Source organism: Pongo abelii, chromosome 11, assembly GCF_028885655.2.
Source record: "Pongo abelii isolate AG06213 chromosome 11, NHGRI_mPonAbe1-v2.0_pri, whole genome shotgun sequence".
NCBI lineage: Eukaryota > Metazoa > Chordata > Mammalia > Primates > Hominidae > Pongo > Pongo abelii.
In genome coordinates, this window is record NC_071996.2 from 94,367,456 (window position 1) to 94,386,137 (window position 18,682).

Here is an 18,682-nt window from a genome sequence, read left to right on the forward strand (position 1 = left end):
TTTCAGGAGCCAATTATTAGGTAACATTTTTCTTCTCTTTGTCCCTTCTCACCTTAGTTTGAGATTAGAAATGTTTGTGGATCTGACAGCTCTGTGGCTGAAAGACAGATGATAATCAGTAACTAGAATATGAATACAGGCATACCTCAGAGATATTGCAGGCTTAGTTCCAGATCTCTGCAATAAAGTGAATATCACAATAAAGTGAATCACAAATGTTTTGTTTGCCCATGCAAATAAAAGTTATGTTTACACTGTCTCTACTATAGTCTATTAAGTATCTAATAGCCTTATGTCTAAAAAGCCAAAGTACATACTTTACAAATACTTAATTGCTAAAAAATGCTAACCATCATCTGAGCCTTCAGCAAGTTGTAATCTCTTTGCTGGTGGAGAGTCTTGGCTTATCTTGATGTCGATGGCTGCTGACTGATGAGGGTGGTGGCTGCTGAAGGTTGTGGTGGCTGTGGCAATTTCTTAAAATAAGACAACAATGAAGTTTGCCACATAGATTGACTTCCTTTCCTGAAAGATTTCTGTATAGCATATGTTGGCATTTGATAGCATTTTACCCAGTGTAGAACTTCTTTCAAAATTGGAATTAATCCTCTCAAACCTTGCCACTGGTTTTGTCAACTAAGCTTGTGGAATATTCCAAATCTTTTGTTGTCATTTCAACAATGTTCACAACATCTTCATCAGGAGTAGATGCCATCTCAGGAAACTACTTTATTTGGTCATCCATAAGAAACAACTCCTTGTTCATTTCCATCTTATCTTGAGATTGCAGCAATTCAGTCCCATCTTCAGGCTTCACTTCTAATTCTAGTTCTGTTACTGTATCTGCCACATCTGCAGTTACTTCCTCCACTGAAGTTTTGAGCCCCCTCCAAGTCATCCATGAGAGTTGGAATCAACTTCTTCCAAACTTCTATTAATGTGGCTGTTTTGACCTCCTCCCATGAATCTCGAATATTCTTAATGACATCCAGACCGATGACTCTTTTCTGGAAAGTTTTTAATTTACTTTGCCCAGATCCACCAGAGGAATCACTGTCTGTGGCAGGTATAGCCTTATAAAATGTATTTCTTAAATCATAAGACTGGGAATTACTGCTTGATCCTTGAGCTGCAGAATGGATGTTGTGTTAGCAGGCATGAAAACATTAATCTCCTTGTATATCTCCATCAGAGCTCTTGGGTGACCAGGTGCCTTGAGCTCTTGGGTGACCAGGTGCCTTGTCAGTGTGTATTAATATTTTGAAAGTTCTCTCTTTTCTGAGCAGTAGGTCTCAATATGGGTCTTAAGATAGTCAGTAAACCATGCTGTAAGCAGATGTGCTATCATCCAGGCTTTGTTGTTCCATTTATGGAGCACACAGGCAGAGTAGATTTAGCATAATTCCTAAGCTGTAGGATTTTTATAATGGTAAATGAGCATTAGCTCCAACTTAAAGTTAGCAGCTGTATTATCCTTTAACAAGAGAATCAACCTGTCCTTTGAAGCCAGACATTAGCTTCTCCTCTCTAGCTATGAAAGTCTAGATGGCATCTTCTTCCAATAGAAGGCTGTTTTGTCTACATTGGAAATCTGTTGTTGAGTGTAGCCACGTTCATGAGTGATCTAGTTAGATCTTCTGGATAACTTTCTGCAGCTTCTCTATCAGCACTTGCTGCTTCTTTCCTTAACCCTCATGAGAAGTTAATAAACTTTTCTTCTGCAGCTTCCTCACCTCTCTCAGCCTTCTTAGAATTGAAGAGAGTTAGGACATTGCTCTGGATTAGGCATTGGCTTAGAGGATGTTGTGGCTGGTTTGATCTTATATCTAGACCACTAAAATTTTCTCCTTATCAGCAATGAAGCTGTTTCACTTTCTTATCATTTGTATGTTCACTGGAATAATACTTTTAATTTCTTTCAAGAATGTTTCCTTTGCATTTATAACTTGACTGTTTAGCACAAGGGTCCTAGCTTTTGGCCTGCCTCAGCTGTTGACATGCCTTCCTCACTAAGCTTAATCATTTCTAGCTTTCAATTTAAAGTAAGAAGTGTATGACCCTTCCTTTCACTTGAACACTGAGAAGCCATTGTAGGGTTATTAACTCAATATTAATTAATTTCTGTATTGCTGTGTCTTAGGGAATAAGGGAAGCCCGAGGAGAGGGAGAGAGATGGGAGAATGGCCAATGGGTGGAGCAGTCAGAATACATACATTGTCTCTTGATTAAGTTCACCATCTTACAGATAGAATAATAATGAAAAAGTTTGAAGTATTGTGAGAATTATCAAAATGTGACAGACACAGAATGAGCACATGCTGTTGGAAAAATGGTGCCAATAGGCTTGTTTGATGCAGGGTTGCCACAAACCTTCAATTTGTAAAAACACAATGTCTGCAAAGTGCATTAAAATGAGGTATGCCTGTAAAAGGAAAAACTGCCTGTATGGTTATATCTTACAGTTTTTAAACCTTAACAATCTTTAGATGTAGAGAATGGATCTGGTGCACAAATGCTCAGAGGGACCAGGTTGGTCATACAGATGAGGAAAGCAGCAGATGGGAGGTGGATCAGGAGCAAAGGGGACTCGTGTAGTTTGGATCATGCATGCCTCATCTAAAGGCAACAGCAGCTACTTTGGTCTCCCTGGCCCTTATTTTATAGGACTAGGCCTCAATGTTGCTAGATCTTAGACAACTTTAAGAGAAATCTGCAGTCTGAATTGTTATATTAAGTTCTTAACTTAAAAATATGCATGCAAAACATTTATCTATAAACTGAATTTGGATAGAAGATTACTAGCTTACATCCCCTAATGTGGAAATATTTTGAACATGTGCAGTTAAACCTAGAAAACTAGAGAGAAAAGAAAAAAGATATGTAATATCTGAATTATTCAGATAGGCTAATATTTTGCTAAATTCTAACTCTCCCATTTATATCTGGATGGTAATAAATACTTAAGATATTTTTCCCTCAATTTCAAAATTTAACTATATAATGTATTCATTTGTTATACAAACACTCCACTTAGTTACTGTTATTTGTTAGACATTAGTATATGAAGTAAATATAACAATGTAGCAAGGAAAAAATGTGTGAACTAAAACTATAATATGATGTTTTAAGTGCTCTGATAGCATTAAGTATAAAGTTTGGTGGGAGTAGAGATGATGGAGAAAAATTAATGCAATGAAATGGAAGATAATGGTAGTTTCAAAGCTTCTATTTAAATTCTTATTTTTAGCCATATTCAGTTCTCAGAGTGTAGTACTAAAGCCTTATCTTCTATGCAAGGCTTTTGGAAACATACAGTTCTTCAGACTTTTTTTTTTTTTCTTTTTGCCTTTTACAAAACAATCTGAAGAGAACATTATTTTATATAATTTTTTAATGTATTTTAATTTGGGATGAGTTTGCAGCTGTGCCTGTAAAATGTTTCTTGTCAAATCATCAGATTCTTCAAAAACTACTAAGAGGATTTAAAACATCAATTCATTCTGGTTTCATCGTTTTACATCTCTTAATTTCTTTCTCTCTGACTTAAGATCCACTATGTGAATGTGTTTCAATTATTTTACTAAATTTAGAAAGGACACTTATAAATTGACTTGTTTGACACTTTTTCATTTTTAATAGAGGTGTATCGTTATGGACCTGTACCAGCCACACATTAACCACTGTAACCTACATCTTCTTTTTAAAGGTACGTAGAGAATACAGGAAATTCTTCAGAGCCAATGCTGGAAAGAAAATCTATGAGTTTACGCTTCAGAGAATTGTAAGTTGACACTTTATGTCTGTGGCTAATCAGCATTGTGGAATTACCCACTTAATATCAACGACTCCATAAAATGTGCCTTTTCCTAAATGACAAAAGTGACTTTTTAAATAATAATTAAATCATAGCGGTGACACTGAGAGTTAGTTATCTTTTAAAATCATCTTCTCCCAAATTCAGGTAGAATTGTGTCAGAAAGAGTTGTTAGTGGCCCGTATATTATTAATACAGTGTTTGCCTTATTTGACAGAGAGACCTTTTGGGGGAAAGTGGATCCAAGAAAGCCAGGGCCTTACCCTGTGAAACTGCCATGAGCTGTGGCAGGGCAAGGCTGGCAAGCAAATTAGTGGGGAGAGGGGTGACAGGGAGCCAGGCTGTGCAGCTCCACCCGTATGGACTCTGGAGTTCTCCATCTTTCAGAGAGGTGTATGTAGTGCTGAACAGACTACAAACTCTGGAGCCAGCCCCCACTGCCTCTTAGTGTGACTAAGGAACTGGATTTTTAAATTTAATTTAATTTTAATTACTTAAAATGTAAAGATAAATAGCCTGTGTGACTAGTGGCTGCATTTTAGACAATACAGCTCTATAGAGCTAGCTGGTATTAGCATTAGTGTTAATATGAGTGTTAGCATTAGTATTCTTCTTTTCTCTTAACCATTTGGTGGAACTCATATTTCCCCAACCAGTATGAAAGAGTGGAATAGAGACTTCCCAGATGAGTTACAGTTTTGTAAATTCCAAAGTTAAATAAATTCTATTATCGTCTGGTGTATTTGATCATGATGTATATAAAACAGTGTCTTTTGTGGCATATTTTCCTCATGTAGTATTTTCTGTCAAACCCAACACAGGTGCAAAAATACTTCTTGGAAATGAAAAATAAGATGCCTTCCTTATCTCCAATAGACAAGAATTGGCCCTCAAGACCTTACTTATTCTTGGATTCTACTCACAAGGAGCTAAAAAGGATTTTCCACTTGTGGAGGGTAAAAAATGTCATGTTACATCTTTTCAGAGACTTTCTTATTTGTTTTGAGTGTTTGAAAACTTACGTAAAATCAAAACTGTAACACATTCTTCCTTTACCTCAAAGAGGATTACTTGAGGACTTTGGTGATTTTCCGCCATGCACCATATTGAGTTTCTATGAGAGCCCCTGCAGCGGCCCAGGCATTCCTTGTGTGGTCACCTCTCAGCCCTGGCTGGAACGGGGAGCACAGGGCTGCATTTTCTTTCCATTCCAGGTTCCAGCTGCTCTCAAGTAGTTCAGTTTTTTGTTCATATGTTTTTCTCTTTGTGTAAAGGAATACTGTAGGACAGAGAAATCATAAAATTTGGACACCTTCAGGCAACATAGTTAAATCCTGCAAATTGAAGAGTTTACTTTATCAGATGTACAGAACACATAATCAGATAATACATGTGAACATACACACTTTGAAGGGTGGGAAAAAAGGCTCTTCCCTGTCCCTAAAGATAGTAACACATTCTCTATCTAAATTACAGGGAAGCTGGAAATCTGTTTTATATTGCCTTTTATTTTAGCTTCTTATTTTATATAAGAGGACACAGCATGTAATTTAGATGTTGCCCAGCATGGAGCACGTGGGGCACTTGTATAGATGTTGACCTTATTTTGATAACCTAGTCAGTTGATATGTGGAATGTTAAATATATGCAGTTATCAGATGTAATAAAATCATTAGATGGAAGGGCATGTATTTAGTAAGTGAATGCTCAGTACACACATCCTCCAGGAAACTTTCCTGCCCAGCACGGTGGGCTTGTTTTTTTATCAGAATCATCTATGTGTAGAGTGACATTATCGCTGATTAGCTTGATAAGTGGTACCATACAACATAAGGAACTGGATTCTGAGTTCTGTTCTCTAACAGCCAATTTGGCGAGATTCATGAACCTCTTAATGGCTTGTCTCCTTTCTTGAGTCTAACCCAGAAACTGTTTTCAGAAATAATGACAGGGAGCTCCCAGTGATGGGGATCTGCACCACCTCTGCCCTCCCCTGGCTTTGCAGTCTCACCCATCCCTCCATTGGATTGGAGGTGGGAGATGAGGGCTGTTTATTCCTGAAGGGAGCCTTTCCATGGAAAGGGTCAGCAGCAATGCTCACATTTCTTCATGCAATTATTTCAGTAGCAGTTGACCACACCTGTAACTGAATTTCTAGGAATGCTCATCTAAAAAACCTGGCCCTGCTCCTCTGGCCACTGTCTCCTCTCATTGCAGCTTCAGGGATGGAGTGAAAGGGGATATCTCAGGTCCCTTGTCCCTATTGTAAAATGGTAGTGAGGGGATTTGGAGCAGTGGTTTTCAAACTGTCATAGCATATTTGTGGTCATGAAATCAATTTAGTAGATTACTACCAGCATTTTTCAATAAAATGCAATAGAATAGAAAATAGCAGAGTGTACAATAAATAGAAAGGATTGAGTATTGTTTTGTGATGCTTTTGTGTCAGTTTTCTCTGTGCGTATGTGTGTGGAAACGTGCTTAGTGGATTGTGATGCACAGTATTTTTACTGTGAGTCTCTCTAGAAGAGTGACAGCCTTAGGACTAGAGGATTTCCAAGGATTGACATAGTGGGAGGAAATAGTACTTGCAAGGCCCATGCCCACTAGGCCCTGGTGTGTTCTGAAGAAGCATCCCAGGTTCTGCAATACAAATAATACTCTGACATTTTCCAAGACAAACTTTTTAAAACCCACAAGGGAAAAATGTTTTTGGCCTTTTTAGTGAATGTTTTGTACTCTCCCTTACTCTTGTTGCTGATAAATTGTCTTAGCATATTTAAGAATGAGTAATGATTTATTTATATAAATGATGTTTTGTTTCTTTCTTCTCATATCTCACAGTGTAAAAAATACAGGGACCAATTCACAGACCAGCAGAAACTTATTTATGAAGAGAAACTAGAAGCCAGTGAACTCTTCAAAGACAAGAAGGCTTTATACCCATCTAGGTATTATGGCTTTGCTTTACCCGTAAAATTCAGGATTATAAAAGTTTCTCAAGTATATTTGTACGCCATTTTGCCTGGTGTTTGATTTCAGTCTTAGATGAGCGATTTTTCGTTCTGTGAATCATTTTATAATCAGCTTGATGTAAACACATTTATTTGAGCTATGGCTTCTATAGTACAGTTTAATGAAATGAGGTTACGATTGTTGGTTTCACTCCATTAGCATTAGCTCAAACACTTTACTAAATAATTAGAAGTCATTTAATATAAAAGTTATATAGGCTGTTAAGATACGTTTGCATTGTAAATTCCTGTTCCTTTTCCGTAGTTTTCAAAGACTAGCCAAATTTCTGTTGGCAATATACTTTAATCACCATCCCAGTCTTCCTGCCATAACAAGCAAGGTCAGAAACTTATTTGTAAGGTAAATGAAAGAGCGAGCCAGGATAGTACTTTTTGAGTGTTGCTTGAGCACTGGTCCGTGGTGCCCTTTGGTCTGCTAACTCAACGGATATGACTTCTGTGGCCTGTACAGCACATTCAGTTCCTTTATTTTAGACACCGTGGACTCAGAAAAAGAAGGAACACCAATCCCAAGTTCAGCAAGTGACGTCCTTGGTAAAGACTGTTTATCCGAATAGTCTTACATCTCCTGCATTCATCATTTTCTCCCAGCAATCTAATCCCATTTTCATCTGGTGTTTATAAAAGCCAAATTTCAAGCCAAATCTATAACAACTTTAAGCTTCTCCCAAAGAATGGCCAAAGAAAGAATGTATTATATGCTGAGTATATTCACATTTATTACATATATTATGTTTATATTCTTTGTGACTTTATACACATTTAAAATATCTTCCTTTTAAAGGATTAAATGAACATACATTGCCAGACTCACTGGGTTTAAATATTTTAAATTGTACAACTTCCTTGGTTAGCTGTTGTGGCTACTTGAGGTGATATATACTCCCTTAAGTCAAACACAGTGTCTAAATCCAAAGTTGTCCAAAGTGCCTGTTATATAAAGCATACTCAAACAGGAGAATTTGTGTGCTTGCTTCAGCAACTAATTTTATTCAGCTTTTTTTTTTATACATTTTTAAATTAGAGAGTAACCTTAATGAACATTTCCTGTGGATGACTCTTCAGAAACTACAGGCTGGAAAATACATCTTTGAGGAAACAATTTAAAAGCCTGTTAGCATTTTTATAATTTAAAACACATTTGAATAGGAACCAAAAAAAGTTAACTTCAAGCCAAGTCCTTTTTGGGTAGTCTTATCAGTTTTCAGGGATAGTGGCACACTCACCCCACAGCAGTGAGAGAGGTGGAATAATTCAGCCTCCCACCACCCTGCAAAGTGGCAGCTCTTATGGGAGTTGGCCTTTTATATCCTGAGAGCTGTGAAACGCTGACCACCTACATGGATTTTTCTTCCCTGATCCTCCACCCACAACAGAAGCATTTAAATTTGTATTTGCAAATTGCCAGAACTTTGTAGCTCAAAATGAAGCTTATAGATTCCTTGAAGCAGCAGTTTTTCCTTCGTGCCTTTGATGAAGCTGTCCTGAAAGAGTCCCCTGACAAGTCTTTAGGGAAATTGACATCTTAGTGATAAGTGTACAGTTAACCTTTTACAAAAATTAGTTTGTTTGGAAAAAAAAAAAAAATTGCCCTGATTCTGAATGTTTGCTTTGGTTACTTCTGTCCATTTGGAGGCATATTCTAGGAGAAGAGGCTTGATTCTCCTTTCATATACAGATGCTGCTTAACTTATGATGCAGTTACACACAGATAACCCATCATATGGGTTATGAGTGATTTCTATCTTGATTGTTCCATGTGATGAGATTATTATCAAAGTCCTCCCCACCAAATGCCATGATCACCTCAAAAATATATTTGAAATAGGTTTAAGGTTTCATTTCCAACTTATATTTAGGACAGATGCAAGTGTAATGTATAAAATAAATTGAAGTCAATTTTTATGAAGTTGTCATATGTCATATGAAGTTGAAAATATCATAAGTTGAAAATGCATTTAATACACCTAACCTACTGAACACAATCACTTAGCCCTGCCTACCTTAAACATGCACAGCACACTTACATTAGCCTACAGTTAGGCAAAATCATCTAACACAAAGCCTGTTTCATAATAAAGTGTTGGATATCTCGTGGTTTATTGACCACTGTACTGAAAGTGAAAAACACAATGGTTGTATGAGCACCACTGTAAAGTTGAAAAACCCTAAGTCAAACCAAGTCAGAGACCATCTGCATTGCCTACTTAGAACCACAGTTACATGTTAATATTAAGTGTTCTATAGTTTTCTTCTAAAGTGATTGCCCTGGATCTGGTCTTTCCCAGAAGGCCTATTGATTTTCTTATTCTCTACAAGAAATGAAATTTTTCTTTAGAGCAGGTGACGGTAATGATTTCAGCTCTTTTTTCACTGCCACATATTGTTTGAAGGCGTTAGTAAATCCTTTGTGAGCAGCTGTTAACTTTATATTAACAGATTAGAAGAAATTGCCTTTTCCTTCACATGAGGCCATGTACTTGAGTCTTAGCTGTTGTTCTTATGAGTGATTTCTATCTTGATTGTTCCATGTGATAAGATTATTATCAAAGTCCTGCCCACCAAATGCCATGATCACCTCAAAAATGTATTTGAAATAGGTTTAAGGTTTCATTTCCAACTTATATTTAGGACAGATGCAAGTGTAATATATAAAATAAATTGAAATCAGTTTTTATGAAGTTGTCAGCTACTCCTTAGAATCAACTGACCTGTTTCCTTTTTTTAGTGGTACTTTCATATGAAACTATTTCTAATGTGCAGGAATTTTTTTCCTTTAGTGTTGGGCAACCATTCCAAGGGGCTTACCTGGAAATCAACAAGAACCCCAAGTATAAGAAACTCAAAGATGCCATTGAAGAAAAGATCATCATTGCTGAAGTCGTGAACAAAATTAACCGTGCTAATGGGAAGGTAAAAATGCTAACCTTGAAGACTGATAAGAAGTACCTATTAGTTGGGATAGTCACCCTGTTTTCTGAATGTAAAAATTTGCATTTCATGTTCTCAGTAGAGTTAACTGTGAAGGGGGCTATTTCCCCTTAACTTTAAGCTTAGGTGGAATTTTGCTTGTTCTCTGACATTTTTATGAAATAAAACATTATTTATGTTCTTTACTGTGTTCTTGGTTTACATAGGTATGTTTGTTGAAGGATATTGGAATTTTTGCAAATAATGCCTTAAACTCATGGACCATTTTTGAGTATTTGTGATCATTGGTTTTCTACTATTTTTTATTTTGATTTAGAGTACATCTCGGATTTTCCTCTTAACAAACAATAATCTCCTTCTTGCTGACCAAAAGTCTGGACAAATCAAGTCAGAGGTTCCCTTGGTGGATGTGACCAAGGTGTCAATGAGCTCACAAAATGATGGCTTCTTCGCCGTCCACCTCAAAGAGGTAAAGGTTCAACAGAAGATTTCTGTGCTTAATCTCTCAGCCATTGATTTAAAAAATTTCCATTTCTGATCATCCTATGGCAGTTTAATATCTGCCTTGCTAATTTGCAAATTTTGGATATTCGCCCCTATGTAAAATCTCGGACTCGGTTTTTCAGTAATTGAATAAAGTTAATCACTTTTATTGACCAGTTTACTTCACTTTTTGAGACTAATACATAGAAATATCAAGATGTTTTAAATTTTGTTTTCTCCTGTTTTTTCTTCTATGTATCAACTTAGTAAATGTCTTAATGTTCATCTCTAATCTGGGGGTTTATATTAAAGGATACAACTAAAATAAAATAACCGCCAGTTAATTTTAACCTAAGTAATTTTTAGTGTTCTGTGCCTTTAGCTTAACCAGGACTCCTGGCTTGGATGCAGTGGTTACATGTAGGTTCTGGAGTTGGTTTCACTCACTTTATGATGATTTTGGCCAAGGCATTTAATTTGTGTGTACCTACCTACTTTTTCTCATCTTTAAAATGGGGATAGTAAGAGTGCCTACTTGGTAGCATTGTTGTAAGGATTAAGGATTAAATGAGACACTGGAGGAACAGGGCCTGTCACATAATACACAGTCACTGAGTAAACAAAAGCTACCAAATATTGATCATATGTAGGGACATGTGTCTAGCTAATAATGTTACTCTCTGGCTGACCCTAAACTTAGAAAAATCCTCAAAGCTTCCCTTAGCCTGTTTACCCTACTTTGGATCTTAACTTAAAGGAGGCATATCAAATACTAGGACAGTGATTCTCAACCTCAGTGACACATTTAAACAGCTTGGGAACTTTAAAAATGCTGATGCCCAGGCCATACCCCCATGAAATCAAATTAGAATTTCTCAGAAGGGGCACAAGCATCATGGTTTTTTTGTGTTTTTTTTTTTAAATAAACCCAGATGATTCTCTTGCACAGCTAAGGCTGAGAGCCACTGCCCTAGGATATTTGTTGGAAGTGTTGTCGTTAGGGTTTTAACCAAATCACTGAAAAGTTTTTTAATCAAGTCCTTCAGAAGAGTTGCAGGATAGTTCCATGCTCCTCAAACCTGAATGTGTAAACCCATACCCGGAGGTTGTGTTGTGGTTTCGTATTCACTGGGGCTGTGGTAGGGCCTGAGATTCTGCTTTTCTAGCAAGCTCCAAGTGATGCAGATGGTGCTTCTGCCGCATCCACCAACTTTGGGTAGGAGGGGGTTAGGTAACCTTACTAAAGTGCTCTGAGCAAGTTGGAAGAAACACTGTTTTTGTCATTATTGTTTACCTTGGGAGAATGGATTCCAGAATCTGATGTTTTAAAGAGACTGTAAATATGTTTTTAGCCAAGCCTGTAAATATTGACCTTCTAAGGTATCTTTAATTATGACCAACTCTTGGTTTGTCCTTGCAGGGCTCAGAAGCAGCTAGTAAAGGAGATTTTCTCTTCAGCAGTGATCACCTGATTGAAATGGCCACCAAGCTCTATCGCACGACTCTCAGCCAAACCAAACAGAAGCTCAATATTGAGATTTCCGATGAGTACGTTCATGTATTGTTTGAAAACTCTTTTTCTCTTTTAGCTTTTTTGTTTTAGTTCAGCTCTCTGATCTCATTCATTACTACAACTACTTATTAAGTACCAGGTATGTGTCTAGTAGTTGTTCCACATGATAAATGGGCAGTGAATGACACTAACCAAGTCTCCAGCCTCCTGTACGTGACATCCTAGTGGAAGAGACCAGTATGTACAAATAAAATGATGAAATAGTTGATAAGAGTTTGGCTAACGACAAGCGTTTATGGAGGAAAAAAAGGGTTAAGAGTCAGAGAGTAGGCCAGGCGCGGTGGCTCGTGCCTGTAATCCCAGCACTTTAGGAGGCCAAGGCAGGCGAATCACGAGGTCACGAGTTCGAGACCAGCCTGGCCAACATGGTGAAACCCTGTCTGTACTTAAAATACAAAAACATTAGCTGGGCGTTGTGGTGGGCGCCTGTAATCCCAGCTACTCAGGAGGCTGAGGCAGGAGAATCTCTTGAACCCGGGAGGCGGAGATTGCAAAGAGCCAAGATTGTGCCACCACACTCCAGCCTGGGTGACAGTGTGAGACTCCGTCTCAAAAAAAAAAAAAAAAAAAAAGAGGGAGGCCTCTTTGATGTGGTGACATCTGAGACTGGTATAAATTTGAAATTTGCTTCTTCAATTTCTCATTAGGGTTCTGATTATAGAAGTTAGTTATTTGCATACAGGTTGGGGCATCCCCCGATGTATTGTATCTATCTATGTAAGTTTTTTGGACAAATCTGAGTTACTATGTTGATTATACTTAATTGGTTACCTTTCAATAGATCGTTTACCTGCTTATATACTTCTCTGCATGTCTAGATTGCTCAGGAAATTATATTCTTTTCTAATTAAGAATTTTCTAGTCTATTCTGTTTCAACTCTTCCTATAAGTCTTTCTAAAATAAATTTACACCCATTTCTGCCCCTTTGTAAGTCAGACTCTCTTTGATATGTTAGGATTTTTCAATGCCGTGGGCTTTTCTTAAGTTCTTATTGAAGTGTTTAGATTTGGGTGGGAGGTTGGGCTTCATGTATACTCTATATTGGAAATTGCTGTTTGGACTAAATAACTTTTCTAGTTAATGAGACCTTTCTCATAAAACAAAGAAATTAGGAAAAAAGATACTAGTTGGTGTGTTTCAGTTAAGGATTTAACACATTAGGGCCTATTAGAGCTTTAAAATCCCTTTATAATAGTTGAAGTTTTTCATAATCTGGGAGAATGGGCTTTGGTGGGGCTGCTAATTCTCACTCATCATGGGAAGATCGTATGTATCCCAGACAGCAGAAGTTCCTCAGTGTACAGACGAAGCAGTCTCATAGTTGTCCCACTATGTGAATAAACTCATCTTTACACAGAAAGGGAATCACACCAACATCCAGACCACAAAGTACTGCTATTTTTAAGCATTTCCCAAACCAGGATTCTAGGAACATTGCTCATACAGGATGCTAATAACGATGTACTGTGAAAAAATTGTTCTGTGATGGAAATTTAAAATCTTTCTTCACTACATTACATCTCAGAGCCCCTGAAATCTTGTTGTGATTCTCCTGAGGAGCTTTGCGGGGATAGCGTGTGGTGTGATTCCTAAACATAGTCAACCACAGAGCTCCTTCAGCAGCTCTCACAGCTTGTGTTCGAAGGTGTGCCATCTGGGAAAGGGGGACAGTTCGCTTCTGGGCAGCAAGGGCCCTGCCCTGTCACAGAGTGTATGTGATGTTCTGGATGCCGTAAGCTTTCAGTAAACAGTTGTCTGAGCGAAGATTTATAATGTGGCCACATGAAGAAAACAAACGTTGGGTAGCATTATAATGCCTTTCATTCGCCAGTCCCTAATTATTGATTGGTCTCATAAAAATAAAATAGTTCATAGGACTCTACGTAGCACCTGTGGGTCCCTTCCCCAGGTGGCACAGGAAGCCTGGAGAGGAAGTTTGTAGGTAAGGATCGTAAATCTCCTTGGGGAACATTTTGAATTTAAACGAAAATGTTCAAAGTCATAGGCAGGGGCGCCTGTTCCTTTATGTGTCAGCCCTAAGTGGCTTCACCAGCTCTATAGAACCAGTGTTGAAAACCACATGCAGTTTAGTGACTAAGCCCTTCCTTGCTTTATCCTTCCCAGAAGTAGAAGTAGTTACTCTTAAAAAACCCAGATTCTGTAATCGTTATGGATAAGTGGATGTCAGTTTATGGAAAGAGAGTCAAAGTCCTGTTTACGCTTTAGTGGAATTTTTTTTTTTTTTTGAGGCAGAGTTTCGCTCTTGTTGCCCAGGCTGGAGTGCAATGGCGCGATCTTGGCTCACCGCAACCTCCGCCTCCCAGGTTCTAGGGATTCTTCTGCCTCAGCCTCTTGAGTAGATGGGATTACAGGCATGCACCACCACGCCTGGCTGATTTTGTATTTTTAGTAGAGACGGGGTTTCTCCATGTTGGTGAGGCTGGTCTCAAACTCTCGACCTCAAGTGATCCGCCCGCCTGGGCCTTGAAAGTGCTGGGATTACAGGCATGAGCCACCACACCTGGCCTCTTCAGTGGAATTTAAACTTGTACATATAGAAGTGAGAATTGAATTCATTCAGAGATTCAACTGCCTTATAGTTTCTAGTCCTTAAACCTCTAAGCTGTTCAGTGTGTAACTAGATTGCGTTTTAAGGCTAACCTGCAAGATGTGTAATACAGTCATGCACCACATAATGACATTTTGGTCAGCAGTGGATCGCACAGATGACAGTGGTCCCTTAAGATTTTAATGGAGCTGAAAAATTCTTCTGTCTATTGATGTCACAGCTGTTGTAATGTTATAGTGCAAGGCACTACTCACATGTTTGTGCTGCTGCTGGTGTAAACAAACCTACTTCACTGCCAGTTGTATACAAGTAAAAGCACGTACAATTATGTACAATATGTAACTCTTGAAAATGATAATACATGATGTTATTGCTGGTTTATGTATTTACTATACTATACTTTTTTTTTTTTTTTTTTTGAGACGCAGTCTTGCACTGTTGCCCAGGCTGGAGTGCAGTGGCGCGATCTCGGCTCACTACAAGCTCCGCCTCCTGGGTTCACGCCATTCTCCTGCCTCAGCTTCCCGAGTAGCTGGGACTACAGGCGCCCGCCACCACGCCCAACTAATTTTTTGTACTTTTAGTAGGGGTGGGGTTTCATCGTGTTAGCCAGGATGGTCTCCATCTCCTGACCTCGTGATCCACCCGCCTCAGCCTCCCAAAATGCTGGGATTATAGGCGTGAGCCACCGCGCCCGGCCTATACTGTACTTTTTATCTTTATTTTAGAGTGTATGCCTACATGTTAAAAAAGTTAATTGTAAAACAGCCTCGGGCAGGTCCTTCAGTGGGTATTTCAGAAGGCATTGTTATCTTAGGAGATGACAGCCCCATGTGTGTTATTACCCCTGAAGACTTTCCAGTGGGACAAGACATGGAGATAGAAGACAGTGAAATTGATGCTCCTGACCCTGTGTAGGCCTAGGCTAATGTGTTTGTGTCTTAGTTTTTAACAAAAAGTTTAAAAAGTAAAAATAAAAAAATTAAAATTTTAAAAATAGAGAAAAGCTTATAGAATAAGGTTATAAAGAAAATATTTTTGTACAGCTGTACAAAGTATTGTGTTTTAAGCTAAGTGTTATTACAAAAGCGCCAAAAACAGCCAGGCCCAGTGGCTCAACACACCTGTAATCTTGGCACTTTGGGAGGCCAAGGCCAGTGGATTGCTTGAGCTTAGGAGTTCAGTACCAGCCTGGGCGACATGACGAAACCCCTTCTCAACAAAAAAATTAAAAAATTAGCCAGCCATGGTGGCACACACCTGTAGTCCCAGCTTCTCAGGAGGCTGAGGTGGGAGAATCATCTGAGCCCGGGAAGGTCAAGGCTGCCCTGAGCCATGATTGCTCCAGTGAACTCCAGCCTGGGAGACAGACCAAGACTTGCCTCAAAAACAAAACAAAAGCGTCAAAAATGTTTTTAAAATTGTAAAGTTTATAAAGCAAAAAGTTACAGTAAGCAAAGGTTCATTTATTATTGAAGAAAGAAAAAATTACCTATAAAGTATACAGTAATGTAATGTCCCGGGCCTTCACGTTCACTAACAACTCACTCACTGACTCACCCAGAGCTACTTCCAGGCCTGCAAGCCCCATTCATGGTAAGGGCGCTAGACAAGTACACTATTTTTTATCTTTTATGCTATTCTTACTGTAGCTTTTCTATGTTTACTAAGTTTACGTATACAAATACCATTGTGTTACAGTTACCTACAGTACAATAACACGCTGTAGCATGTAGGTTTGGGTAAATGCACTCACTCTATGATGTTTGCACAATGACAAAATCACCTAGTGATGCATTTCTCAGAACGTATCCCTTTTATTAGATGATGCATGACTATATTTCTAAAATCAAGTTCCCAAATAGAGTAAAAACTAAAGTGAATTTGTTTCATTAAACATTTTAAATATATGTGTGTGTATATACATATAGGTATACACGTGTATACAATAGATACACATATACCATTTAAGTTATACAATTGGTTTTCTGAATATTTGAAATCCAAACAACTAATCCATGTTCCTTTTACCTTGAAATTCTAACTGGTATGAATGCCATGAAATAATACATTCCATGTTATTGTTTGTTGGAGGAGGATTTTCTCTTTTCTATGAGGTGAAGATAAATAATAGTGCTTACGTCCTAGGATTGTCTTCAAGCCTGATCTAATAACATAGTAAATGGCCAAGAACAGTGTGGTATGTAGCAAATCCTCAGTATATCTTGTCTGTTGTTATTTCTAGTGTGAATCTTTTTTTTTTTTTTTTTTTTTTTTGAGACAGAGTCTTGCTCTGTCACCTAGGCTCGAGTGCAGTGGCGAGATCTTGGCTCACTGCAACCTCTGCCTCCTGGGTTCAAGGGATTCTCCTGCCTCAGTCCCCCAAGTAGCTGAGGTTACAGGCACGCACCACCACGCCCTGCCAATTTTTGTATTTTTAGTAGAGACGGGGTTTCACCGTCTTGGCCAGGCTGGTCCCAAACTCCTGACCTCAGGTGATCCGACCGCCTCAGCTTCCCAAAGTGCTGGGATTACTGTTATGATCCACCGTGCCTGGCCTCTAGTGTGAATCTTAATCATGAATTATAGACATGGAAACAGTTAATGTAGACCAAGGTTATTGGGGAAAGAAGTTCCTATACATTTATTACACTTACAAGTGGTCTTTATTTATTTTGAGACAGAGTCTCTCTCTATCACCCAGGTCAGAGTCCAGTGGTGTGATCCCGGCTCAATGCAGCCTCCTCCGCCTCCTAGCTACAAACGATTCCCCTGTCTCGGCTTCCTGAGTAGCTGGAATTACAGGCATGCACCTCCATCCCTGGCTAATTTGTGTATTTTTAGTAGAGACGTGGGTTTGCCATGTTGGCCATGCTGGTCTCGAACTCCTGGCCTCAAGTTACCTGCCTGCCTTGGCCTCCCAAAGTGCTGAGATTACAGGCATGAGCCACTGTGCCCAGCCACAAGTGGTCTTTGAAAATAAAAATGTAAAAGTGTTTGATTTTTAAAATGTGTGAATTTTCAATAAACCTGAAAGATTTTTTTTTTTGAGACACATACATACAAGTATATATGCCAGAGATATAGCTCAGATAGTTGAATCTGGAACTATAGCTGTCCTTTCCTCATTGCTTTCAAGTTGAAAATGAAGAACCCATTTAAAAGATCAGGAGCACTATCCTTATAAAACAACTGATGAATTAGAAACACATTTGCCTTGTGTCACTCTAGCAGATAATGTTTGCAAAATGTGGCCTCTTTAGACTTTGAAACTGAAACTAATGTATACAGAGCAGAGCTGTGGATCCTCACATCGTTGGTGGATGTCAGTAAGTGGTCAGTGGTTGTTAGGTTGACTCACTTTAATAATGTGCCATTGACTGAGAAAACCATCCCTGAGAATATGGAAAATGTCATAATGCTATGCTAATTATGATGGTACAGAGAAGAGATCACTGGTTTTGGAACTGGAAGACCTGGTTTCTGGCCCAGCGATGCAGCTCTCATGTCCCCCCAGTGATGCTGTCCTCAGTTCAGGGATCTTATCATATACAGTTGGGGATTCCTCACAGCACCAGCACAGGGATGGTGTGAAGAACGCTGTGTGGATGCTCAATTGTACACCTAAAGTCATCTCTTATCCCAGCAGTGGTCCACATGATACACTGAGGGAAAAATACACTAATGGATTTTTTAATCCATGAATTAATTTCTATACACTAATGGATTTTTTAAATTTTTATAATTTTATATAAATATTTTAATGGGTATTAAAGATATATGTGGTAGATCAAACACATGATTTTATCCATATTCTGTAGGTCACTATTATTTTGAAGTACATTTAAGCTGGCAATAGCTATTAGCATACTATGCGGATACGACAAAAACTATGTAGGACGTGTGTGAGTAACCAGTGTTTAGAAGCCATAGACTAGAGGGTTGCCAGGCCCGTTTTGTGAAATTCTTTACCTCATTTTCTCAATTTGTTGATAATTTAGTAGGAGCCCCTCCCACATTTTTGCCATGGAAAAATGGAAATATAACCTGTTGGTCTTTCCATTTGAAACACAGAAATAATTCTTAGCCTTTCTACCTTACTAGAATATGATGAGTTAATGAACTTTAGTTTTCTTAGGGCTAAATGAGGACTACTGGAGGTCAATTGCATTGATACAATTCTATGTAAGAAGTGCTCATGGGAAGAAGTGATACAGGTTGAGTCTCCCTTATTTGAAATGCTTGGGACAAGAAGTGTTCCCAGTTTCTTGTTTTG

The 18,682-nt window shown here is 38.4% G+C and overlaps 1 protein-coding gene across 12 annotated transcripts in view; it reads left to right on the forward strand.

The window, feature by feature from the left end:
* Positions 1-18,682, forward strand: part of MYO1B (myosin IB) — a 177,958-nt gene that overhangs the window by 157,215 nt on the left and 2,061 nt on the right. For all 12 annotated transcript variants that reach the window (XM_024243264.3, XM_063712923.1, XM_063712925.1 and 9 more), the window contains 6 exons: positions 3,707-3,781; positions 4,636-4,770; positions 6,659-6,765; positions 9,630-9,762; positions 10,097-10,249; positions 11,684-11,811. In XM_024243264.3, the coding sequence (XP_024099032.2) occupies positions 3,707-3,781; positions 4,636-4,770; positions 6,659-6,765; positions 9,630-9,762; positions 10,097-10,249; positions 11,684-11,811 (731 nt within the window). The remainder of the gene's footprint in view (positions 1-3,706; positions 3,782-4,635; positions 4,771-6,658; positions 6,766-9,629; positions 9,763-10,096; positions 10,250-11,683; positions 11,812-18,682) is intronic.